Source organism: Equus caballus, chromosome 11 (assembly GCF_041296265.1).
Source record: "Equus caballus isolate H_3958 breed thoroughbred chromosome 11, TB-T2T, whole genome shotgun sequence".
Classification (NCBI taxonomy): domain Eukaryota; kingdom Metazoa; phylum Chordata; class Mammalia; order Perissodactyla; family Equidae; genus Equus; species Equus caballus.
The window spans coordinates 35,987,124-36,014,795 of record NC_091694.1 but is presented as its reverse complement, the minus strand read 5'-3'; the positions used below and the strand labels follow the sequence as shown (position 1 = coordinate 36,014,795).

General features: G+C 38.8%; 2 protein-coding genes across 13 annotated transcripts in view; one reads left to right on the top strand and one right to left on the bottom strand.

Moving 5' to 3' along the window:
* Nucleotides 1-21,611, bottom strand: part of GGNBP2 (gametogenetin binding protein 2) — a 30,831-nt gene extending 9,220 nt beyond the window's left edge. For 2 of the 12 annotated variants that reach the window (XM_005597550.4, XM_005597552.4), the window contains exons 1-7: nucleotides 21,318-21,567; nucleotides 20,606-20,807; nucleotides 12,615-12,695; nucleotides 11,098-11,351; nucleotides 8,856-8,954; nucleotides 4,612-4,737; nucleotides 4,405-4,518 (exon numbers count right to left, since the gene is read on the bottom strand). In XM_005597550.4, coding sequence (XP_005597607.1) covers nucleotides 4,405-4,518; nucleotides 4,612-4,737; nucleotides 8,856-8,954; nucleotides 11,098-11,351; nucleotides 12,615-12,695; nucleotides 20,606-20,698 — 767 coding nt within the window. In that variant the 5' untranslated portion in view covers nucleotides 20,699-20,807; nucleotides 21,318-21,567. Of the gene's footprint in view, nucleotides 1-4,404; nucleotides 4,519-4,611; nucleotides 4,738-8,855; nucleotides 8,955-11,097; nucleotides 11,352-12,614; nucleotides 12,696-20,605; nucleotides 20,808-21,317 lie in introns of all 12 variants that reach the window. The other 10 variants (XM_005597553.4, XM_001503804.7, XM_070227554.1 and 7 more) reach the window with 9 other exon arrangements.
* Nucleotides 21,612-21,718: 107 nt separating this feature from the next.
* The window catches only part of MYO19 (myosin XIX), a 55,779-nt gene continuing 49,825 nt past the window's right edge, over nucleotides 21,719-27,672 (top strand). The window contains exons 1-2 of the mRNA XM_070227550.1: nucleotides 21,719-21,856; nucleotides 26,219-26,408. The gene's annotated coding sequence lies outside the window, so the exon portion shown is untranslated. The remainder of the gene's footprint in view (nucleotides 21,857-26,218; nucleotides 26,409-27,672) is intronic.

Below are 27,672 nucleotides of genomic sequence, written 5' to 3'. Positions count from 1 at the left end.
TAGGTGAGCTCATCTACTCCGATGGCTTAAGCCAACAGGTCTAAGTCTCAACTCTTCAGGCTCTGTTCAAGTCTGTGCCCTTGCCTGAGGGCCAGACCCATACCGAAAAATGGGGGACGTCACAGATGGCCAACAGGCAACACGTTAAACTTACTGTACAAAACCAAGGGCAACACATTCACTTCCATCTCTGTTAACAACATCATTATTCACATAGTCACCCAGGATGAAACCTTAGGTAATTCCAACTTCTCCTTAGGTCCCCCTTTCAGGGGTGCAGTCAGTTGGTATCAATTCTGTCTTTCTTACATCTCTTGTAGGTCCCTTCTTTTCAATTCTCTCTGCCCTGTTTTAAACTGCCTAGACAATTTTTTTAAAAGCTTCTTAACCAGCTTCCCTGCTTCCACTCTTCGTAGCTCTAATGTATCACCCATTCCAAAATAATTCTTTAAAACAAATCTGATTCTCTCTCTCCTTAAAAACCTCCCTACTGTTATGAATAAAACGCAAACTCCTTATTAAGGCCTTCAGTAACCCCTTCTCTTACCCAATCTACTATTTGCAGCCTTATTTCCCAAGATTCACCTCTCCCTTCATGCTTCCCCCTACTCTACCCTGCCCCTGTATACATACCATATATACAACAGACTACTTTAAATACAGCCAATGTGTCCCTACTTCAAAGTTTTTTTCTTCTGCTTCCTCCCACTCCTCTTCACATCCTTCTTCATTTGCTTAAATCGTGTCCACCCTTAAAGAAGCCTTCTGCCATTTCCATAGTTAGAATTCAATCTTCCTCTGTTACAATTATTTCTGATTTATACTTCTCTCTACAGTATTTACCCTTATACTGCCACACATTAGTTTGATAGAAACATCTTTCTGGCCCCATAGTAAATAACTGTTGTTTCTTGAAATGAATACATACTAAAATAGAGGCTCTAAGCCTACTTGGTAAACATAGGCAAGAATGTTGACAAGTAAAGTTAAATCATTGTGTTTCACGAATTCTTTAAAAATAGACAAAGAAATACACAAAAATTAAGTCAAAATGGGTTAAAGACCTAAACGTTAAGATCTGAAACCATTAAACTCCTAGAAGAAAACACAGGGAAGAGAAATTTCATGACATTGGAAGAGGCGATGATTTCTTGTATATGACATCAAAAACACAGGAAACAAAAGTAAAAATGGACAAATGAGTACATCAAATTTCAACAGAGTGAAAGACTATCTTTGGAAGATAGAAAATATTTGCAAACCATATATTGGACAAGGAGTTAATATCCAGAATATATAAAGAACTCCTAAAACTCAGTAACAATAACAAAAAACTCAATTAAAAAATGGGCAAAGGATGCGAAGAGACATGTCTCCAAAGAACATATGCAAATGGCTAACAAGCATATGAAAAGATGCTCAACATCACTAATCAAGAGAGAAATGCAAATTAAAACCACGCACTATCACCTTCTATCCGCTAGTATGGCCACTATCAAAAAATGAGGAAATAGCAAGTGTTGGTGAGAATGTGGAGAAATTAGAACCCATGCACACTGCGGGAGAGATTCTAAAATGATGCTGCCACTATGGTAAACAGTATGGCATGTCCTCAAAAAATTAAAAATAAAACTATCATATGATCTGGCAATCCCACTTCTGAATAAATATTCAAAAGAATCGAAAACAGGATCTCAAACAGATATTTGCAAACTCATGTTCACTGCAGCATTATCCACAATAGCCAAGATGTGGGAGTAACCTAAATGTCCACTGACAGATAGAACGTGGTATATACATACAATGGGATATTATTCAGCCTTAAAGAAGGAAATTGTCACATGCTACAATATGAATGAACCTTGAAGACATTATGCTAAGTGAAATAAGTCAATCACAAAAAGACAAACACTGCATGATTTCACCTATGTGAGTTACCTAGAGTAATCAAACTCATGGAAACAGAAAAGAAAATGGTAGCTGCCAGGAGTTGGGAGGAGGAGTAAACAAGTTGTTGTTCAATGGGTATAAGTTTCAGTCACTCAAGATGAAAAAATTCTAGAGAGCTCTAATACAACAATGCGCATACAGTTAACAATACTGTAGTGCACACTTAAAAACTGTTAAAACGTTAAATCTATGTTACTTGTTTTTTTACCACAACAACAAAAAAGTCTTCCCTTTGGGGGAAGAAATGGATTATAAACACAGAACTAACAATACTTTCATGTTTTCAGGTTACAAATGGTTAAGTTTACATTTTTAGGTAAATAAATGGTTAAATGTCACACAGTACCAATAATAAAACCTGAAATATTTTCTCTATATTTTACTGCTTTAAATCCTTCAAGTAGTTTACTATGTGTTTGATTGTACATAATCATAAGTAACATAAGCATAAGTAAACAGCAATTTAAAAATATTATATGGAAGCCGTAAGAATGAAAGTGATTTTTCCTGTTTTCAAGAATAACTTTGCACATAAATTTTAAAAAACATTTTTTTAAGGCAGAGGTTTCAGTTTCCTAACACTTCATTTCTTTTTTTTTTTTTTGAAGACTAGTCCTGAGCTAACATCTGTTGCCAATATATATTTTTTCTTCTCTCCAAACCCTCCTGTACATAGTTATATATTCTAGTTGTAGGTCCTTCTAGTTCTGCTATGTCGGACACTGCCTCAGGATGGCCTGATGAGTAGTGCTAGGTCCACGCCTAGAATCCAAACCAGCGAAACCCTGGGCTGCAGAAGCGAAGCGCATGAACTTAACCTCTCGGCCACAGGGCTGGCCCCCACCTCATTTCTAATACAGGTAATATACTACTATAATACTTAACTTGCTAAAGAGTGTTATCAAATCAAAGTGCTCAAAAAAGTCCACTAAATAAAGTTACAAAAAGGCACATTATTTAGATGTTTAGAAATCATTTTCAGCTGACTATACCTCAAAAACTCCAACTGCACCTAAAATAAGAACTAGAAACACATGAATAAGGACTTGTAAATCTGTCATGCAAACATTCACCGATGTGCTTACTATGTGCCAGATACTATTCTAAGTTGTAAACCCTGCCATCTATCATCAATCCCCACAACAAATTTAATCCTACAACAAATCCTGTAAGATCAGTACTATCATTATTTTTGTCTTAAGAAAAAAATTAAGGCACATAAAACTTGTACAAAGTAATAATCAGTAGAACCCAGATTCAATGCAATCTCCCTTAATTATTCTCTTAATCGTACTTCTCCCCACCCTTAAGATATTTATAAAATGGACTCCACCTTCTTATAAATAAAAACACTGCCCCAAACCACAGGAAATATCTACAACCATTAGAGGAAACTCCACAACATTAGCTCTAACAACTAGTAATTTATCACCCAAAAAAGCTGTCTCTTGGATGGATCAATTCATATTGAATATAAGGATCAATTCATAATAAAAGAGAAAGGAATCTATAATGAACATATATACATTTATATATGTTGTATCTATATAATGCTCCTCCAAAATCTAAATAATTGACACATTCTCTACTCTCTTGGGTATAATCAACCAAAAAAGCAAGTAATAAAGTTTATAACTGAAAAAAGAGAAGCACCTAATAAACTTAGCATGCAGGTTGTCATTAGTTCATTGCCATATAAATACCAACCTTGAAAATGCCAGTCTTTATCATTCACGTATGTTCTAAAAGTGTCCCCAAAGTAATTGTGTATATCTATCCCAAGGTAAAAGAACACACAACCACAAACCCAACATGTGACAAATTTATATTAAAACAATACAACTCCCCCCAAAATGCCATCTCTAGATGGCTCCCTTACCAGTTTCCTTTCCTACTGCACTCTCCCTCCCTACGAATTTCCAAATGTTAATGACACTTAGAAAATTCCTTTGTAAAGTAGTATTCTAAAAAGAAAAATCTGAAGTTACTTTTATAGTACATGAAGCACATCAATTCCAACTCTATTTTTAGGTCTTCACAAACAACTACAGAAGAAATAATTCAAAAATTACTAAGTGCAAGCTGCTAATTTAACTTTAACTTAGAAAATAACATTATGAAATGCTTCTATCATAAACACAAGGAATACTAGAGTTTACAAAGTGATTAAGTACACTTTACTCGATTCAATCATTCTGTGTTTTCTTGAAAGACTCACCTGGAACCAACAGGTAAATATTACAAAAAAAGGAGATGCTGGCTCAACCCAAGAAGGCTAACACTGAGAGTCATCCCATAAAGGAACTGCCTACCCTAACATTAAGCTCTGCCTAGTGCCAGGTATTAACGGGAAGGCTGGAGTACTATTACATGAAGGAGGTCAGTGGCGGGTCAGTCTGGATGACTGACAGCTAAGGCACCTTCCAACTGTACCACAATGACCTTTAGACTTACCTGTGTTTTCGCAGATATGTTTCTAGTGTTTCTAAAAGACAACTAGAGTCAATTAAAACTACTTCATCCCTGCATTCTTGGGACATTAGTTCCCATACGTCCATCCAACAACCTCTGCAGAAAGAAACAACTATTAGTGAAAAGGAGAAATACATAAGGGTAAAACATTAAAAAAAAAAAGCAGAGAAAAGGATTGCTTGATTTTACCTGGCTGTTCCCTGGAAAGGTCCATAATGGAAAATGATCCTACACTTGCTGTCCTTCCTGTGGTCTTCACTACTTCTCTTATCTGTACTTAACTTCTCTGAACTGACACTGCTACTGCTCCCTTCACTGTAGTATACAGTATAGTACAAAACTTAGTGACACTGAGAGAATCTGAAGGAATAATTTCTATAGTCTAAATTAAAATCAAGAACTCTTTAATACAGTAAGATATTAGTAGGGTAAGTTTGTAAATCTGCATATAATCACATATTCACTTCAACCATATTAAAATGTTATTTAAACGTGTGCTCATATCCTTATATTAAAAACTTCTGCTCAACTATTAAGTTTACAACATATATTGTTGATATAATATATGTTGACATATGTTGATATAATTTAACAACATTTACATTTCTCAAGATAGCAACTGGTTGATATACTAAGCATTTTACGAGCAAATCTACCTGGAACGTTTTAAAGTCAAAAGGGCTGAAAAAAATTATACAACATTTTCACCTATAAACATGGATCAATCTTCCACAAATTAAAAATTCTAACAAGTTTTGATTTACTTAATGTGATTTTATAGCTAGCCCATGGTAACAAAATTCTTATCTTCACATTTACAAGTAGCTGAGGAAGTCACAGATTAATCTAATTATACTAAATAAATGTTTAGGTTGACTAAAATAATGATAGCATACTAAGATGAACACTTTATACAGCCTAAATTAGTAATAAGGATTATATAAATGATTTTTTTTTTTTTTTTTTTTTTGAAACTTACTAAAAAACTTCCCAGACTCTCCCTCCCCCACAGGTTGCAATGTGGTGCTGGTCATGCAATTTGCTTTGCTGCAGATGTGCATTCCAAGAGAAATTGTGTCTACATTCCAGTCAATGATAAGTCTTCTTGATTTTTCATGATTTTCAACTGGCTCCTGCCTGTTCTTCTGCAGGTCTCACTACAGTCCTAGAAATTCATTACCTTGGATGGTTGAGATGGAAAAACCTCTGAATCTTTACTTAACCCACTCTATATGGCTAAATAGGTATTTCTCCATCCCCTGCCCACCACATAAGGTCATACATACAATTCAGCTCCCTACTCTCCCTCAGAAAGGTTCAGGACAAGATTCAGTGCTGCTTCTTTTTGAAATAAAAAACCTCAACTCCTGCTCTGCCTTCCATGTTACACCCTTTTACTCTCAACTGCTATATTTCCTCTTTTTCTAATTATGCTTGAGTGATCCATAACCTCCTAAAACTCAGTAACTCTCAAATTCAAGTTCTCATCATCGAGGGAAAGGTTCATGAAATCAGAGCTGGGGAATGATAATTACATCATAAGAATGTGAAAGTATTCTTATTTTTTTTTTTTAAGGAACATTAACCCTGAGCTAACTACAGTCAATCCTCCTCTTTTTGCTGGGGAAGACCAGCCCTGAGCTAACATCCGTGCCCATCTTCCTCTACTTTATACATGGGATACCTACCACAGCATGGTGTGCCAAGCGGTGCCACGTCCGCACCAGGGATGCGAACCGGCAAACCCCAGGCCACTGAGAAGCGGAACGTGCGCACTTAACCGCTGCGCCACCGACGGCTCCCAACGTGAAAGTATTCTTAAAAAAAAGGTTTTTCAAAAAAATTCTACAGCTCAAATCAAGATTTAATCCATAACCTCTCCAGACTGAAAGTCTTTATGTTGCTCCTTCCTTTCAAGATTAAGCTTCCTGAAAAAGAAGTCTTTCCACTTCCTAGTTCTACTCCCATACTTTCCACTCACAGCTTACTCCATTACAACCTTACATTGCATTCACTTTTCTACCCATTCTGATGTGGATTCCACTTCCACTCAACCACAGATCTGCTCATCAAGATCACCAATTAGCTCAGTGTTGCTATATTCAATGAAAACTTTTGGGTCCTAGATGACTCAGTAGCACTCAATACAGCCAACCAGACCCCCCTGAAACACTCTTTTCCCTTGGCTTCCTCCTACCTCACTGGCCACTCTTTCTCAAGTTTCTTTACTGGCTTCTTTTCTACAATTAAATTGAATTCCCTCAGCATTCTTCTCTCTTACTCTACTCTTCCTCTAGGTGATCTTATATACCATTCTCTAAGATAATCTTCAATCATCAGCTACAGGCCTACAGCTCTGGCCTAGACCTTTCTTTTGGATCTCAAACTTACTCCGAAGACATACAATAACTTGGGTTTACCTGCATGGATATGAGAACACTCTCAGGAAGGCTGAGCGGGACTGTTCCTATTCACTAGGCTGAAATCTAATCAAATGTATAATACTTTCCCTGAAGAAAGTATAAACAGAAAAAGGGGGGAATAACTGTGGAAATATAAAAAATGGAGAGTCATAGAAGCACACAATGGTGGAGACTATCCAAAGTAGATGAGAGGGAGTCTTGGCTAAGCAGACTGTACTCCCTGGCCCACTATCCATAGGGCATATGACAATAACTAAAGCTTATGATCAACTGAGAAGACACTGCTTATGATCAACTAACTCCATTCATAGTGATTCCATAACCCAGCAAAAAACTTTCTGAAACATTTGGCTTCCCATGTGGTGGGGCTGTAGCTAAAGGGGGATGTGAAGTCTACGGAGGTTTGTTTTTCTTTTTAAGCTGAAATATAGGAAAATATAGCTGTATGTCAATTTAATAAAAGTAGATAATTAATGAAGCAAAGTCACTAAGAACAAGAGAGGAGATGGAATCCAGAGGAAAAGTGGAAGGATGGGTCTTTGAAGGAAGGTAGCAATGGGCACAGATGTGTAAGATCTTAGGGTTTATCTGTTGCTTTTTAGTTCCTCACTGAAAAATATTCATAATAAAAAATCCAGAAGGTAAGCTTTTTATTACACCACACTACTCTGTGGCTTTAGCCAACAGGTCATTCAGATACAAGTTATTGTTTAATGAGAAAACTAGACTGAATTCTGCATTCAGAAAATCAGGAATTTTCTAAAGATACTGATAATCAGGTATGTGAAATAGCAATTATCCTTAGATAACCACTCTAGATTGTGTAGAGCTTTCCTGGGTTCAGAGCACTCTCACATTTAGATATCATGTAATGTGTGGTTCTTGTTTCGATCCTAACAAATCAACATAAAAAGACACTTTTAGAGACAGTTGGGGATATGTGAATATGAACTGGGTACAAGATTATCATAGTTAATTTTGTTAGGTGTTAGAATGGCACTGTCATTATGAAAGAAAATACCAAATATTTAGAGATGCCTGTGAAAATATGTAGGAGTAAAATAACATGATGCCTGGGACTTGCTTTAAAATACTTCAACAAAGGAAAAGGTGGTAAATGAAACAAATGTGGCAAATCTTGATAACTACTGAATCTGGGTGAAGGTATCTGTGGGGAGGGGGATCCTGGTACAGTCTCTCTACTTTTCTATGTGTTTGACAGTTCTCATAATAAAATTTGTGATCCTGAGTATAGGGAAAAAAACCTTGTTTAACAGATCATTAACATACCACCACCTGGTCATCCAGGTCTTTCTATCAGGGAGGAAAACGTCTATACAATGATGTCAACACTACTGATGGGATATTAGAAAACTCATTTTTAAAATTAATTCAGAAGTATAGTTTTACATCATCCCATTCTCGCCAAAACAAAAGTTACTTCTTAGAAACTTCTTTCAAATGGCTTCTCCTTACCACCCCTTACCCCAAGCAATTTGTATGGGGCAACTCTGCCTCTGTGCTGGGAGATGGGGGCAGAAGCAGCCTTGGGCATTGTAGCACTTTAACCAAGAGGAAAACTGCAAATTAGTTACATAAATACACATTGCTATAACTGATTCAAGACTTTTTTAAATACTTGATAAATTATTAAAGAGACCTAGAGACAAGAAAAATAATTTATACATTATGACTATTATATAGCTCAGAGAATATCACTACTTTGAAAAGCTTAATGTTGGCTACATAAATTTCCACAAAGATCTCAACCTTCTTCTTCTGAAACATAATGTAAGAAAAAAAACTTAAAAAAGTAAAATAAAACCTAATTGAGACTCTATATAGTCTCCATGCAAAAAAGGCCTACAGAACAGGGAGACATTTATTTTGACCTAAGGTATAGTGTAACCAATTAATGAAATAAAACTAATTGTTTATCTTTTTACTAAATACGATGAACATTTATAATCTTAACAACGACAAAGCATCTTGACATTCAATTCTACTTACCCCAAAGGTTTTGGTTTGTGCGTATCTAAGGAGTGCAACTGACATCTCTTGTTCTTTTTACTTTTTGGAATAGCATCTATCATGTCATTTAGTTTGGACCTAATTAAAAATAAACCATTAAAGGTTTGATTAATATTCATTTTTCTTTAGAATTTTCAAAATCTCTATTTAATGCCTTTAGGAGAAGTGTATTTAAAGTACTATAGACACATCCCTTACTTTGAAAATTTCTCATCAAACAAATTCTAACCCAAGAAAGTCTGTACACTTGTCTTCCCATTCAATTGCCAGTCTGTCAAAATGCTGAAAGAGACATGCTCTATTCAACATACTCTTTCCCCCAGACTGCATTTGTCTCATTCATCCTTGCAACCACCCTGTATCTAGCAATGCGCCTGGCACTCAAATATTTTAAAACTGATTGCTATCTAACTCTCAGCCATCTTCCCTTGTCCAAACATTATCTAAATACACACTATCCTTGATAAGGGGCCATCAACAGAAATTTTATGCAAATACAGAAATATGTACAGCTAATATCCACACACTACATCCAACCAATCAGCAACCTATCAACTCTAACTTCTAAATATATCCAGAATCAAATCACTTCTCATCACCTTCACCATTACCACTCTTACCCAACTCCCTTCTCTAGCTTCCTCAATTGCAATAGCTGGCCTCCCAAATGGTCTCCTTGCTTCCACCCTTTGCCTTTACACTCCAGGCTTCACAGCTGGAGAGATCTTTTCAAAACAAAAATCACATTATGTTATTCCTCTGTTCAAAAACCCTCCAAGGCTTCTTTTCTCAGGCAGAGTGTAAATCCAAAGTCTCTACCACCACCTCTAAATAGGAAAGCCCTAGGGTTTGGTCTTTGAACCTCTTCTCTTTTCCTATTTATACTCACTCTTTGGTGATCATATTTCATCTCATGGGTTTAAATTATATATAAGGAAAATTTATATATTACATATAAATACAGTCAAGCGCTGCATAACAACATTTCAGTCAACGACAGACCACATATGTAACAGTGATCCCATAAGATTAGTAGCAGATAGTCTAAGTACGTAAGTAGGCTATACCATCTAGGTGTGTGTAAAGTACACTCTATGATGTTCACACAACGATGAAATGGCCTAAAGACACATTTCTCAGAAGAGAACATATCCCCATTGTTAAGTGACATATGACTATAGTTTAAACACAATACATATATGCAGATGACACAAATGTTTATATCTCTAGGCCAGACCTTTCCGCACTCTACTTAGATGCCCGATTGGTATCTCAAACTTAACAAGTCCCAAAGCGAGCTCTGTAAAATTGCCCCTCCCAGTCTTACCCATCTGAGTAAATGGAAACCATCTGTCCTGTTCTTTAGACCGTAAATCTGGGAATCATCCTTGATGCCCTCCTCCACATGGAATTTATCCAAAAATCCTGTTGGCTCATTCCTCAAAATATATCCAGGATCCATCCATTTTTCATAATCTCTGTAGCCACCATACTGGTTACCATTATCTCTTGCATGGATTATTAAACCGCCTCTGTTTCTCTGCCCTTCCACCACCTTCCATTTATTCTCAACACAGAGATCAAAGTAAGCCACATTTCAAGTCAGACCATGTCACTCCTCTGCTCAAAACCTTCCCAAATCGTCCCGTCTCATTCAGAGTAAAAAAAAAAAAAAAAAAAAAAGAGAGACACCTCAGGGTGGCACTATACAACTGGGCCTTTTCTTACTCTTCTGACCTCATCTCTTATTACTGTTCCCTTCATTCATCTGGATCTAGCCACAATAGCTTCCTTGCTGTTCTTCAAACATGCCAGGAAAACTCCAACCTCTGAACCTTTAGACTTGCTGCTCCTTCTCTGCCTCCCCCAGATATCTACATGGTTCATTCACTTACTTCATTCAAATCTACGTTCAGTGTCATTTTATCAGAAAGCCCTTCCCTGACGACCCCCCATATTAATTCTACCCACCCATTCTCTATCTCCCTTACTGATTTTTCTTTGTAATTTATCATATCTGATAAACTATATATTTGCCTACTGCCTGCCTCTCCCCACATGAGAACAGAAACTTTACAGTCACTGGCACATAGAATTTACTCAATAAAATTGTTGAATTTGAACTCAAGCTTTGCCCCGACCAAATTTAGGAAAAAAATTACCACTGTCATCAAGTTTAAAAATTTAACAAACCCATTTTTTCCTAATTGATTATACTTACCCATGTACATAAAATAATGTATAAAGCTTCTTTGCATCAGTCATGCAGCTTCGAGTTACAGACAGGACTCCCTTGGGCCCTACTGTCAGAGGTTCAAGGGCAGGATTTCCAGACTCTACAAGCTGGGAAAAGAGGCGCTCTACACTGCGACGACAACCAACACACGGGACAAGCTGAGAAAGTGCACTCAAGACTTCACGTGATGTCACCACCATGGCAATACTTAGATCCTGTTGCTTAAGCATACTATGTCGCTGAGAGAAAGAGAGAAAAATGAAGAAGAGTCCTTAAGACATAAAATTACTCTTTCACTCCTACCTCTGGTTCCTATCCTTGTGCAGTAAGTACAACCTGGGTAGGGTTTGCCATCTCTATCTGCAACTGAGTCAGAAAGGCAAGGTAGTCGGCCTTGTCCATGCTGTACTGAGTTTGCTCCACAAACCCCCGTTCTAGAATCTAGAGTATAAAAAACTCTGCTTAGGACGCCAGGGCTAAGCAGTATGTGTCCCAGCTTAGCAAAAAGAAGCCCTGCATCTGGAAAGTTAGTGCTTGTTCAGTGAGTATTAAGTTTTGTACTTTCACTTAAAATAAAAAAGGAAAGAAAGAAAAGAAAAAAGAATAAAGACACAATGCAGCTTTACCATGTCTTCTTCTCAACTTTTAACAACACACTATGTTTAGCTACAGGAGTCAAGTTAGGATGGTGATCATGTAGAGCAGCAATTCTCAACCTGGAGGTACGGACAGGTGTGTCATGGATTAGTGGAAGAGAACAAGGCCTATCTTACCTATACAGGAGCCTGCAGTGAGTAACTAATATGCTGGTGCATATGAATGTTATCTGTTGGTTATGACAAGGTAAAAAAATGACTGAGAACCACAGCTGTAGAGAAATGGGCAAAATTCTAGTAAGTAAATTCTACCTGGACAGAATTACAGTTACAAGTAATGCCTCCAGCTTTACCAAAACAGATGGGAAAGTAAGATAACTCCCAAGAAGGATTTTCTCACATTTACCATTAACCTTTCACTCAAAGTTTTCTCCAAAAGTAGAAATAGAATTCTTAAGCAAAGTAATAATTTACCTTCTATTACCTTGATTATATATAGTGTATTTATAAAGTATCATACTGCTTATGAATGAAATAAAAATCAGAAAGTTCACAATACAAGATTATTTTTTTTTACTTGAACAAAACAATTACTACAGAAGAAAACCAACAAGTTCTCAATGAAAAGTTGTACATGTCAGCTTTAAAAAACAGGAAAAGATGGCCTAGTGAAATTAAAGCCTTACGGACATGTCAAATGATAACATAACACCTCCAAATCTCTTTTACATGAAAGGTACATAAATACATTCGCTGTAGCAATAGTAAAAGAAAGCAATTTCAGTGCAATCTTAAGACTTAGAGAGCCCTATGTAAAATGAAATTAATACTTATAGCAGAAATTTTAAATGACTCTCTAAAACACACACACACACCATTTAAAAGATGGATTTTTAAAACTATTACCTGAATGAACTGCTTTAGTTGTGCACCATTATTTTGATGCCCATCGAGATTTAACACATTGTCAGGAAATTCCATCACCATCTTAATATGCAAAAGAATAAAAATCAATTATTTTTTCTTCTTTGAACACATGATACAGACTATTTTATAAACTCTTAGGACAGAAATAGACCCCCAAAACCAGATTTGCTCCCCCTTCCCCACTCTATCCCACCCCCACCAAAAAAAGGTAAGGAAAAAAAAATCCAGGTTATACAAGTTTCTAAAGCCAGAGATGGTATAGTCATTAGGCACAAGGACAATGAAGTCAGGCAGACATGAGTTCAAACCCCAGCTCTGCCACTTATAACTCTGGGTAAATTACTTAACCTGTCTGATTTTCAGCTTCCTCATTTGTAAAACGAGATTAAGTAATAACTTTTAATCTCTCTCACAGAGTGGGTTGTAAGGATGAAATTATATTTAAAAGTGTCTTTTGGAGTGGCCAAAAATAGCATTTAATAAGTGAAATAATCTGATATTTTACATTAAATACCCTCATATTTTTAGTTATTCCTCGTAATTGTGGAATACAGTAAATCTTACAACATAAATGATCCATATATATGTATATATGGATCATATATGTAATGACTTCATATGCATTATATACACACACACACACATACAGACACACATACCTATATATATATATATATATATATGAAGCACTCAGAACAGTAACCTGGCACATAGTAAATGTTTGCTTTAATTATGAACAAAAAGGATATACTGAGATATTTATTCAATTATCAATATTCACCACTAGAGGAAGGAGGATATAAAGCTTAAGGATATTTCAGGATGTCAGATGAGGAATTAGTAATTAGCACATTTTACTGATCTGTGACACCACTGACTTTAAGAAGTACCATAGTTACGTACCACTAAGAAAAGAGTCATTATAACTGTAAGACGTCACCAATGAAAGAAGCATCCCAATTTCAGAGATGTTAAAACATGAGAAAAAAGTATGCTTTCAAAACAACGAAATAAAGTAACACATTGATATCTTAACTAAAACATTGTTAAAGGTATCAAACATACTGTGCTAGGACAAACTTCTATTTCCAGATGACAAGGGCCACAAACTCCTCCACACCCAAAGACTGAAGTCAGGATAAAGAGAGCCGTTGGAGGTAAAACGAAAAACTAAAAAACCCCACCCAGTTGAACATAACCCTAAAAAGATTCCTCCCTTCACCAACCAGCATCACAAAGATCTGTTTCCTTAATGAAGGTGACCATTCTTTTCCCTCCACATTAGAAATGAGAGCCTTAAAACATGCTTGTTCTAACAGTAAACTGAGGACTGAACAACTAAGGCAAGAGTAAGCAATAGGTATAAGATCTTGTCTTGATTGGGTAAGGGAAGGACACGGGATATGTGAAGAAGAGAGACAAGTGGATGCTAAGGATGGACAATGATGCAAACACAGACTCAACAATCCAAAGGACTTAACAGAACCAAAATCTGCATGCACAATGATTCAAATTTTTTATGTGTATATTTTCTTAAAGAAAATATATAATATATTAGATGTGCCTATCTCCAGGCAGTGAAAAGATAGATGACTTTTTCATGTGTTCCTATCTTTCCCAAATTTATTACAATGCACGTATACTACTTATCGGGGGGAAAGTTAGTGTTCCTTGCTTCCAATTCTATATTCATTATGCTATGTTCAGAGACATGCTTCCATCTCAATAGCTTTTACTGTTCTGCAAGTTTCTTTTTCTATACATACAGACTATATGTCCAAATCTCACAGTTTCAAATATCAATTATCCAATTTTGAGGCCCATCGACTTCTCTCTAGTTTTCCCTCTCACAGTCTTCTTATTAATATCTCCAAAGAGTGGTGGTAATAATTATAATAAAGACATTTAATGTAGCTTCATATATACTAGGCATTGTTCTAAGCACTTTCATTTATTAACTTTACCAACAGTACAAAGTAAAACCAGTCACTATATTACTTTAATAACTAAGTAGCTCTAAAAGAACTAGGGAAGATGACTGAAATAAATGAGCAAAATATCTAATAATCCATATTGCTCATTGTATTTATCATATTTAACAGAGTCTACTCAAATTAAAAAAAAAATTAATAATCTCAGTATTAGAAGTCCTGGCCATGGGCTGGCACCATGGCCGAGTGGTTAAGCTGGCGCACTCTGCGTCGGCAGCCCAGGGTTTCACCAGTTCGAATCCTGGGCACAGACATGGCACCGCTCATGAAGCCATGCTGAGGCAGCATGCCACATGCTACACCTAGAAGGACCCACAACTAAAATATATACAACTATGTACTGGGGGGCTTTGGGAAGAAAAGGGAAAAATAAAATCTTTAAAAAAAAAAAAGAAGTCCTGGCCAGTCAAAACTGATAAAAGAATAAAAATAGCTAATAGTTAATAACTCATATTATATTTTCTAGAATCACCACATGGCTTAAAACACAAAGAAATTTAACTGTCAGGTCATAAAAAAGGTGTAGCATAAACTTTTAAAACCGTGTAATTCAATAGAACACTGCAGGTCACTCCAAATCTATCATTTAAGCAACTAACAATTTAATTTGCAGTTTCACTTGCTTGATACAAATATACACCTTTTCACCACATATCAGTTGCCACTATAAAAAAATTTAAGACAATTACCTGTACTATTTTAAGATCAAAGCTATCAATTTAAGACACATTCAAAGAATGTTGCTTATTTAACCAAGTCAAGATCTCTCCAGTCTGGTGAAATCCTAAATTCTGACTCTGTATAAGTGAACTATTTTTACTCTGATCAGCTATGTTTTATTGTTTTAATAACTAAAGCAGAAGTCAAAGAACATAAAAAAATGTGTGCGTGTATATGTGTGTGTGTGTGTGTGTGTGTGTGTATAATTTAATAGATAACACCTGCCTTAGGAATCCTTTTTTTCCCCTCCTGTGAGAAAGATTGGCTTTGGGCTAACATCTGCCATCAATCTTCTTTTTGCTTGAGGAATACTGCTGCTGAGCTAACATCTGCGCCAATCTTCCTCTATTTTATGTGAGATGCCACCACAGCATGGCCTGACGAGTAGTGCCAAGTCCACACCAGAGATCCAAACCTGCAAACCCCAGGTTGCAGAAGCAGAGCACACTAACTTAACCACTATGCCACCAGGAATCCTTTTTAAGAGTTGACAAACAAGGTTAAAATGTTAAACAAAAAAAACCCCCCAAAACCAGGGGCTGGCCTGGTGGCATAGTGATTGAGTTTCTGCACTCCACTTCAGTGGCCTGGGGTTTGCTGGTTTGGATCCTGGGTGCAGACCTATGCACCACTCGTCAAGCCATGCTGTGGTGGCATCCTACACAGAAGAATTCACAACTAGGATATACAACTATGTACTGGTGCCTTGGGGAGAAAAAAAAGAGGAAGACTGGCAACAGATGTTAGCCTGGGGCCAATCTTCCTCACCTTAAAAAAAGTTTTTTAAACAAACAAAAAAACCCTTCACTTTAAATTATTTCATTTCCACCTAACTACTAGAGATAAACATCAAGAATCTGGTCTATTACTGTGTCTTTCCTGGGTTTCATTGGCTTGGATAGTACTAAATTTTCTCTTGTACTTACTCTCTATCACCCTAGTTAGAAACTCTGCAATCACACTAAATTACTGTCTTCTTGCCTTCCAAACACTTAGGACAATGGCTTTTTACCTTGCTATTTTCTGTCCAATCACTATATACTCTTTAATATTGAGAGATGACAATAAGAAGAGAAAATAGAAAAAGGGGAAGGCAAAGAGGATAGTAGCACTATTTTTTCTCCATTCTTTAAAACCACTTCCTTGACTTCATCTTCAACCTCTGGGTTACCTAAGGAATACAGTCACGTAAAGTATTTGAGGTGTGGTTTTAGAGAGGACTCATTAGTGTTTGGCTTCTTGATGAGGTTGCCTATCCCTAGCTAGCCAAAAATAGAACAAGTCATTGGTCCACAATTACTGCTTTATAAAGTTTACTGAGTCCACTACTCACTTTCACTCTTAAGGATCTGTCCTGGTTTCTCCTGACCACAAATAATCTGTTTTTACTGCATTCTGACAACCTTTAACCAACAATGCCAAGTTTGTATTTATTAAAAGTCACTGTCACTTTAGTTTTAACTTTAACTTCTTGACCCTTATGCCTATTTGTAACATCTATTACCTTTGGTAAAATTAATTAAATATTTAATTAAGAGTTGAAAGAAAACACTAAATACTAAACTTTCAACTAATCCTGAAGAGCTAATCCACAAGTAGATATGCTACCATTATCTTTTTATACATATATATTTTAGGTTTTATTTTCCTTCTTCTCCCCAAAGCCCCCCAGTACATAGTTGTATATTTTAGTTGTGGGTCCTTCTAGTTGTGGCATGTGGGACACTGCCTCAGCATGGCTTGACGAGTGGTGCTAGGTCAGCACCCAGGATCCAAACTGGCAAAACCCTGGACTGCCAAAGTGGAGTGCACGAACTTAACCGCTCGGCCATGGGGCCAGCCCCCACCATTATCTTTTTAAAGTCTCAATTAAAAGCTGTTATGAGTTCTAGTCCATTTAGATTGGTTTGAATTAGGGGGGTAAACTGTGTTCTAGAAATATTGTAGCAATTTGACAGTATGTATCAAGAACTTTATAAAAGGTTCTTATCCTTTGAGCCAGTAATTGTACTTCCAAAAGCCGGAGAAGAAAATTTTATTGCAAAGATTTATGCAGTATTTATATTCTTATAGTACTGTTCACAGCAAAAACTAGAACCATCTCTATGTCCAACAAAGTAAAAATAATTAAATTATGGGATGTCACACAAGGGAGTCTTACATGGCCATTAAAACTGTTTAAGAATGACAAGTGAAAATGTTCTCAATATTACATTTAGTGAAAAAAAAGTAAGACGTTGCAAAAAATGTTACAGAAAACAATACATCTCAACTCTGCATCTATCTGTGTGTCTATAACCGGAAGTGCACCAAATGTTCCTATATCCTTAGTTATCTCTGGGAAGTAGGATTAAGAATAATGTTTTCTTTGTTTTGCAGTTATTTTTCAAGATTATTTTATAAGGAGTATATATTGAGTCTATTAATTCTTTTTTCAAAAAAATCCACACTTAAAAAATTGTAATTATTCAAAGATGTCTCTAAAATAAAATCCATATTCTGTCCATTTGCTATTTTACAATTCTAATAACACAACCGCATTTTGAGCACATAGTATTTTCTCAATATTCCACTTTCCTAAATATTCCACCAGTTTACTTATTTGGGGTTTTCTCAAATACACCTACATCAGCACTATACTCAAGTATTCCAACCCACTAAACCAGTAACGAGTCTTTCCAATGTGGATACAACACATAAAAGAGGCACCTACTTCCTCACACACAAGCTTGATTTCATTTTACAAATCCAACTTAAAATTGCCAGTTTAACCAAGGCTAGAGGTTTCACCTTCTGTTACTAAAATGATAAACATTTGTAACTGACTGTAAACGTTGTAACAAGACCTAACATCTAGGAGCTAACAAGATTCTAACACTACAGTCCTTGAAATAAAGATCACACAATGTTTCCTCAGTGCATTACCTATGGACCCTAGGAACAAAGACCAAACCAAATGTTAACTTTAGGGATATACTGCCATCAAACTATCAGGGCAGAGCTTACATCTGTGCTACAGCCATCTTCCCTCCCTCTTTCCCAACAGCTCAGCATTCTTAAGTAGTATTTGGTAGAAAGGTTCTGAAAAACACCTATTTCCCTAAATATGATACATTCTTGATAAGAATTTTCACTAACCAGCATTCACTGATTGTGCACAGGTTCCAAGATGAAGCGATAAATAGTCCCACTCATTCCATAGTAATAAACACTCTTCCAAAGCAAAGAAAAACTGAACCTTTTCCTAAATAAAATGCTATTTTGGAATATTTAAGTTAAATAAGTCTAAATTTTATTTGCCTTGGTCACAGGTCCACAATACAAGAAAAGCAAAACTCAACCATCAGGTTCAGTCCAATCCCAACTTCTCTGGAAAAATAAGTACAAAAATAAATCACAGTGCAAGATTACATCTTTTTCTATGGAAAATTTTGGAAATTAATATCATTGTACAGAGAACAGAGTATAAAAACACCCCAAAAGTTGGCTATTTTAAAGTGCTATATAACAGATGTACCAATGCTGCATTCACAGCAAAGGTGGTTATGAGGGCATAAAGAGAGAATCATAAATATCTTTAAAAATTTTGTAAATACTCAAATTTATGTTGATTTCCCCGATGTTTTGATATTATATACTTAAGAGTAATCTTATGTCCAAACCCACAGGAATTTTTTTTTTAAACTTCAAAGGCATTCTGGGACAATAAACTTAAAAGGTCGATACCAAACTATGTGCTCTAAAAAAGTGTGTGTGTTGGAGGGAGAGAAAAGGACGAAAATATCAACAAATGAACTTGTATCAGGAGTTTTCAAATTGCCAAATGCATCATCTAATTTGATCAGAATGCTAGTTTTTTTTAATCTACTTAAAATACAAGTCCCTTATACTTTTAATGCAAAAAGTGCAGAAACCATAACCAAAGCATACCAGTAATTTCCAATGCATCAATAAAATTCTATTTACCTTATGTCAGGCCAAATCATTCTACTTTTTTCCATGGGAAAAATGCACTTGGGTATTATAGATGCTTTCACTTAAAAAGTTCTAACAGATTAAGTCCTTCAATAGCGCTTCTAACGCTTTTAAAAGGACTGCAGCTCAATCAAGTCTTAATTGAGACTGGCAAACAGAAAGGCATAGAGTGGCATCTCTACCATGACTTGCATTTTACACAAAATTTGAAAAAACTTCAATAGATATTAGCAAAAAAAATTCAGGAACAAAACAGATCAAGTGCCTTTGAAAAGCAAAAAAAGCCAAAGGTGATGATATGAAGAGACTTAGTTACACCTTATCAAAATAGGCAAATGTATAATCAAAAGCTTCAGCATCATCAAAATGCAAATTTCAAACGATACTCAGAAAAGGTTCATTTCATTTCTTAAGAAATAGTGGCAAGCAACTGCACTCATTTCCTGTTCAGATTCAATTCAAATTTCTGCCATTTCCTTTTAAAGGAAATACTACAGTAACACAGGGCAGAGGGTTGGTAATGCTCTACTACCACCAACTCTGAAAAAGAATACTACCCAGAACTGGGTTTTGACACTCAAGATGAGCAACCAGCTTTTAAGACTGCTCCTACACATTCAATAATTTTGCTTCCTTAAAAAGAAAAAAAAGCTACCTGTAAACTAAAGAATAATGCCAAGAAAGCCCATTTTGAAGAGTCATGGCCCAGTAACACGATCATTTCGAAGAGTTTCAATGTACTAGGCAATACGAGACTATGTACAACGAAATCAAATCATTTTAGTGGAATCTTTACTGTGCAAGAGCATGTCACTCTGCCCTCAGTAATCACGCTTTATGTAGTGAGAGCTAGAGAATTAAGATAGAAAACAGACAGGTAACAGTGCAGCTGCGACATTTCCAGATAATTAAGCCTCCCCGAGGGTAGCCGGTTTCTGTAAGGAATAGGCCCGAACCGCCCAAGATCCTTCAACCCCTCTCCCAGGCGCGTGCTTTGGCAAAAGCAGCGTCTCCTAAAGGGAAAAGGCAAAGGAAGAGGGTTTGCAAAGGAAGGAAAACCTAGGGAGACGGGCTCAAAGTGCATATACGGAGCGCCAGGCTACGGGCCCGCAGAGGTTACCCAGCGACCCACTGCAAAGGCGAGTTTGTGGGGCCTGCCGGAGAAAAGGCCTCGCCTAGGAGTTGCAACACACTCTTTCTCCAGTGCGCAGCGCTCGGCCTGGGGGAGGGGGAGGAGGGGAAACAGCTGCCAGGGGAGCGGCGAGCCCGGCCCGGCCCGCTCACCGTGAGGGTGTCGTCTATGTAGAGAGGAATCTGCCTCCTCTCGAAGGGGAACTCCTCCTCCCCGTCCCTGCACACTGCCACCAGTCGCGCCATCGTCCCCGACGCTGCCGTTGCCACCGTCACCACCTCCTCCCAGCTGCCGCTGCCGCCGCCGCCTCTGCTGCTCCTGCCGCTGCCGCTGCCGCCTCCTCCCAGCTCCTGCCTGCAACAGCCAAACCCCGCGAGCGTAAGCACCCGCCGCCCCGCAGCACATTCGCCACGGGGGGGAGGGACAGGAGCAGGAGGGGACGCGAGAGCCGGGCTGCGTTTCCCATCACCCGATTCCACACACGCTCAGCCAATCAGCGCCGAGCAGCGCCGGGACCCGCCCCCTCGCGCCGCTCTCCCTCCCCAGCCCCCACCCCCGCCGGCCTCTAGCCAGGGTCCAAAGAAGAGGCGGAAGGGAGCAGCCGGCCCCGGGGCTTCCCCAGCCCGTCAACGGAGTCCCGGCTCCGGGACCCCCAGCCCTGGCCTCAGCTCCACAGCCCACTGCCCGCTTCCCGCCGCCGGGGAGCCCTCAGCCCATAGCTGACCCCGTCTCCCCCTTCCGCGGCGCGCCCCGCCCAGTCAGTCCCCTGGGCTGCAGTTGCCCAGCGCGACCCCGCCCCTGGGAGGGGTCGACCCCGCCTCGGCTCTGCGGGTGCCCGGAGGGAGCCTCAGACCCTTTCCTCACCCTTCCCGGAGGGGGCCTCTCGGTTCTGACCTTCACCGTTTTCGTGGTCGCCTCCCTGACCCCCACCTCTGCTCCCCGTTACCAGCTGACGAGGCCAGCGTCAGGGCTGGCCTGGGCGGGAGCGCGGCTCCGAATGCCGTTTCCTCTCCAGATTCAGTCAGCCGCTCGCGCCACGGGGAGTGGGGGAGCGAGGGCGGGGGACGTGGGGAGGGTGGGGCAGGGAGGGGCCGAGAACGCCGGGCGGGGCCCCGCCTCCTCTCGCGAGACTGCAGACCTCCGCTCCGGGATCGCCTCTTTCGAAACCCTAGCGGAGGGGGTGGGGTGCTACCCCGGCAAGCTCGAACGCGTGACCGGTGTCCTCCCCCGAGTCTAGCTGCTCAAATAAATCTGAAGTAGGGCTGCTAGTACTGAGCAGGCCTAAAGCTCCGTTCCCTCGCCGCGCGGGCCTGGGAACAGCTCTCCCGAGGGCCGAGGGGCTAAGGGGGCCGAGCCGACCCGACTCGGGCCGACCCGAGGGTCGAGGCCCAGTGAGCACTTGGGTAAGTGGGGAGGAGCCGGGCTTTCGAAGTCAGCGAGCGCGAGAGGCGGGAGTAAGGGAAAGGGACACGGGCGTCTGTGGGTAAGAGACAGAGTCTGGGCTTGGTTTCCAGGTACTTGGCGCCGCTTTCCCTGACATCCTGATTGACCGGGAGCCAGCCGCATCTCCGCTTCCCAAATGAGACTGCGGGGAGATCCCGCCGAGGGGACGGAAAATGTTTAAGTGCTGACAGTTGTTGTCGTTGTTAGACTAGACGCAAATAGAAGAGTGTATGGAGAGCGGCCTGTGTCTGCGTCCTGGCCAGCTGGGCTGGGTTAATATTAACTGAGGGACTCAGGACACCGATTCCCTTGGGCAAAGTACTGGTACTGGCCAAAGGCCCTTCCCCTTGACCGTCTCCTGAGAAGCACAGCTGTTGTGAAGAGATGTACTCAGTTCTACCTGGAAGGCTTTGGAAGCCTGTTGCAAAGCCAAAATAGTTGTCGGGAAGTATTTTGCCTGTGAAAGTCTTGACAATTTTAAAGCTAAATCCGTTTGCTGCTCTTACAACTAACTAATCTTGATGACAGATCTCTACTTCCTGGTAGAACAGGCTAGAGCTGTGATACTGACCTCTAAAAAGTATTTTGGTCATCACACGAAGTCCTAGAGATTCACAACAACAAAAAACCCCAGAGTGCATCCTTAGCCATGTTGACTTATGACGTTGTGTGGTCACTGTTAAGGTAGGTGACATAATAAACTGGAGGAACCTTTGTTCAGTCCCAAAGGTGTAATTATCCAGTAAGTATGTCTTTTGGCCATGTTAGGAGAGCAGAACAGTGTGATCGTTAGCTTAAATCCAATAGGAATATAGGACATGCATGCAGCTTCTGACGGGTTAGACTACCTAGGCAAAATTTGGACATTTTTAGAAAAGAATCTTGTGTTTTATGTAAAAAGACTCCCAGGAAAAAAGAATACTGTGGCTTTTAAAATCTAAAGGTGCTCCTATAACCAATCATGTATCTACTTTATACCTTTTAAACTTCTTATGGGTTATGGTTGGTAAAGGACATTAAAAATGACAAGTTCAATATATATGTGCTAATGTTAATAACTTTCATTACTGAGTGCACACTGGGTACTAGTAAAGAACAGTATTCACCCGGGGGATTTAAATCTAAGTTAGAAAAGGCATTAAAACTCAGTCATAGAGGCTGGCCCTGTGGCCGAGTGGTTAAGTTCATATGCTCCGCTGCAGGCGGCCCAGTGTTTCATTGGTTGGAATCCTGGGCGCGGACATGGCACTGCTCATCGAACCACGCTGAGGCAGCATCCCACATGCCACAACTAGAAGGATCCACAACGAAGAATATACAACTATGTACCGGGGTGCTTTGGGGAGAAAAAGGAAAAAAACAAAATCGTTAAAAAAAAACACAAAACTCAGTCATAATAAAATGAGACCACAACAATCTCTTTCCATCTGACATTACTTTCCCTGATTTGGATTCGTCTTTCAGGTCCACTGAGCACACTGTTTAGTATCCTTGAACAATGTTTCACATACTATAGGTATTCAATGAATACTTACTGTAAAGCTAAAAAGGTGAATAATTAGCTAGTTCAGTTCTTTCTCAAGGAGGTAAGGAGATACCTTGGGTGCTACAAATATGATAAAAGTGATACTTGAGGGAAAATGCTTAGAAAATTATTTCATTGCCAAACAATTTTTTATAAGTTTTAATATGTATCTTCTTAGTTTAGAACAGGCACTCCTTTTTTTTTTCCACTTTTGGTCTGTCTTCAGCTATAACCAATAGTGCTGGAGCAAATATTTCATGACTAAGTATGTGGCTTTAGAGAGCTTACTGCTCATTGACTAAGTGATTACTACAAAAAAAAGCCAGTTGTTGCCTATTTTTAAATTTCAGTATTAGCATTGTGAAGGGCAAGGCTGAAGGACTTGAAAGGACAGGAAAGAGAAAGCAGTCAACAGTAAAGGACATTTTGCTGGTACCTAACAAAGAACCGTTGGAGTGATGGAGATGTGATAAATTATCAGCAAAATACCATTCTTTTCTGTCTTAGGTCACCAATGTGTGAAAGCCAGCCACAAAACTCGGGCATAAATGAGATATGACTATTCCCCAAGCTACCTAGGTTTAAAAGAAATGAAGGGTACCAATTTATTCCTTATATTATTTCTCATCTTCATAGACTACAGTCATGTGTCACATAACGTTTTGGTCAACGAGGGACAGCATATACCACAGTGATCCCATAAGATTAGTACCGTATAGCCTAGGTGTGTAGTAGGCTATACCATCTAGGTTTGTACCATAGGGGAGGAAGAAATTTTCCACTACCCTTATAGGTTCTTCTGGCTGGTCTAAGAAAAGCTGACATGAGAGAGATTAACAGGAGAAAAAGAAACAAAAGTTTAATAATGTATACATGAGAAAACCCCAGGAAAACTGAGTAACTCACCAAAATGGCGGAAGCCCTCACCTTAAGTACCATCCTCAGCTAAAGACAAAAGAAGATGTTGGGGGTGGGGAGAGTTAGGGATTTCAAAGGGAAAGAAGGCAATTCACAGGTAGGTGAAAAGGAGAAAACATTTCCAAACAAGTGTTTGGCCACACAGAAACAGAAGAACACAGAAGGGAACCCTCTAGTGTTCTAGGGGAGCCTAGAAACAGGCTTTTCTAGGTTCCTCCCTGTCTACCACCAAGTTCATGTTATTAAGGGAATAGCTTGCTTCCTGAGACAGGTTTTTTTTTCAACCTGAATTCTTTTAGGCAGTTAAGGGGGAGCTAACAAGAAAAAGTTTGTCTTTTGTTTCCTAAAAATAGTCAGCCTAAAATAATCCTGGTGTTATAGAGAGACATTTTGGGGTGGCAAATTTCGTTCCCCTTCAGTACACTCTGTGAAGTTTGAACAACAATGAAATCACCTAACAATACATTTCTCAGAATGTGTCCCTGTCATTAACTGATGCATAACTGTATGTATAAACTCCTAGGGAGCAAAGTATGTTTTTGTATGATCTATACAACATATTGCACATTGATGTTCAATAAAAATAAAACTGGTTGTCATCTTCTAAACACAAAGCTATTGATACAAATGTGGTGGACAGCCCATTTTATAATTGTGTGACATTAAAGTCATGGGAATGAGTCATTTTCTGAAGGTCAGAGATAGGATAAGGTCCTAGACCTGATTTATTCTTCCTTTCTCTTTCCCCTTTCCTTCTGTGTCCTCAAAAGCTGACAGTTGAAAACTAGTTAATTATAATATCTTCTGTTGTTTTCACTGTAATAACCATGTTGTTTTATGTGGTAATAAAATCGACAGCAGAATGCTATTTAAATTACCACAGTTGTCCAAATCTGAGGATCTCTGAATTGGGTTTTCTTTTTCATGAGCCGACAGTGGGAAGTTCTGTTGTATTTATCAAAAATAGAGACACATTTTCCCTACTTAGACTCTTTAAAAGGAAAAATAATGCTAAAATGTAAGCCCCTCGAAGGCAAGGACTTTGTCTTATTTTCTGTGGTATCTCTGGCACCTATTCCTGGTCATTGGATCTCAGTACATCTTTGTTGAATGATCTCTTTCTCTCCTGTAAACTAGAATCAAGTCAGAATTTTTTTTTCTCTAATTCTTCTGTTTTAATGAATGCTATTTCATTAGCTTGCTCTTACATAATTAGAAGTGGAAAAGACACACAGAGTACACTTTGTTCTTTTAAGTTATGATTCAATATCTGTAACTGTGTGAGACAGAAACTTACTAAGAGATATCTAAGACCTATTTAAGACCTAGAAAAGGATGAAGGAGCAGTTACTGACAGGAAGCAGCAGACCAGTTAGACAACATGCTCATTAAGTCATCAAATAACTTACTTTACTTTTTTTTTTTAAAGATTTTATTTTTTCCTTTTTCTCCCCAAAGCCCCCCAGTACATAGTTGTATATTCTCAGTTGTGGGTCCTTCTAGTTGTGGCATGTGGAATGCTGCCTCAGCGTGGCTTGATGAGCGGTGCCATGTCCATGCCCAGGATTTGAACCGACGAAACACTGGGCCGCCTGCAGCGGAGCATATGAACTTAACCGCTCGGCCATGGGGCCGGCCCCTAAATTACTTTTATTTTAATGAGAGAATATGGTTAGAGCCTCTGAGACCTCTTCTGAATGCTTTATACAGATAAGTTGTGGGATATTAGCACTGTGACATTGTTAGCAAGAAAACCAATCACCTTTCCTAGTCATAGTTAATTTACGTACTATAATCTTATTGGTTAAATTTCAAAAGTATTCCTTTTTAATTGAAAATAAAATTTAATCTGATTTTTGTTTCGTTTTGTTTTTTGCAGGGAAAGAGTCATCCTGAGCTAACATCTGTTGCCAATCTTCCTTTTTCTTTCCTCCCTAAGCCGTAGTACATAGTTGTATATCCTAGTTGTAAGTCATTCTAGTTCTATGTGAGCCACTGCCACAGCATGGCAACCTACAGACCGGTGGTGTGGTTCCACCACCAGGAAGCAAACCCAGGCTGCCAAAACGGTGAGCACCAAACTTTAATCACTTGGCCATCAGGGCTGGCTCTGATTTTTGTTTTTATAGCTACATAACTATGCAACATACTGATTTCTTTAGGGGGGAAATTCCTTTCAATAATAGATTACCTCCAAATATAATTGATTGTAGTTAGCAAATATAAAATGCCACATAAATACTAAATTAGCCATCATCAATGTAAAAAATTGAAGTAAACTAATATAATAGTCATATTTAACAAATTAAGGAATAAATTTTGAACTAATTTGGAGGCAACTAATTAAAACAGCAAATCTACAATTTAATGTTAGAGGAGGCTCCATCTACACTACACAAATAACTAGATTGCTTGCTAAATATAAAATTAACTTGAACATCTGACCCCTGCCTATTTCTGCAATAATCAGATTTTTACTTGAAAATACAACAGAATAGAAAGGCAGATTTTAATTCCTTTTTTTCACTCACTAAACAATATAGAGAGAACATCAGAATTAGAAACTAAGGGGCCAGCTCTGTGGCCGAGTGGTTAAGTTCACGTGCTCTGCTTCGGCGGCCCAGGGTTTCACCAGTTTGGATCCTGGACGCTGACATGTCACCACTCATCAGGGCACGTTGAGGCAGCATCCCACATGCCACAGCTAGAAGGACCCACAACCAGAGTATACATGTATGTACTGGGGGGATTTGGGGAGAAAAAGCAAAAAAGAAAAAGAAACTAAGCATTTTGTTTTTTAAATCTTAGATTTTGAACAGCAGTTTCAAAGGTCTGCTTAGTTTTTAAATGACTCAAGCTCTCAGTAGGATATTAAACCTTGATATAGCCATAGTTTTATTAAGTTAGACTAGGTACTTGATGACTTTCTCACTAGTTCTCTTTCCCCTTAATATGGTGATGAGGCATGCCTGATATGACCCCTGCCTCTCTAGCTCATTACCCAGGCTCTTTTCTGAGCTCCAGCCTTTCCAAGGTGTGCTAGGTTCCCTCCCAACTCAGGACCTTTGCTGAGGGATTCATCCTTCCCAGATTTCTCTCTGCTGTGTACCCCTCCCTTACTAGCACCTGCTGCCCCCCACTCCCCTCTAGCTCATCAGACACATGAACCTTAACTCCTCATCCCATCCGTCAGCTCTAGCTCAGAAAAATAATCACGTGTGGGGAAAACTGAGTTGACTAGGTCACTTTTTTTCTTCCTGAGGAAGATTCACCCTGAGCTAACATCTGTTGTCAATCTACTTTTTTTGAAGAAGATTAGCCCTGAGCTAACAT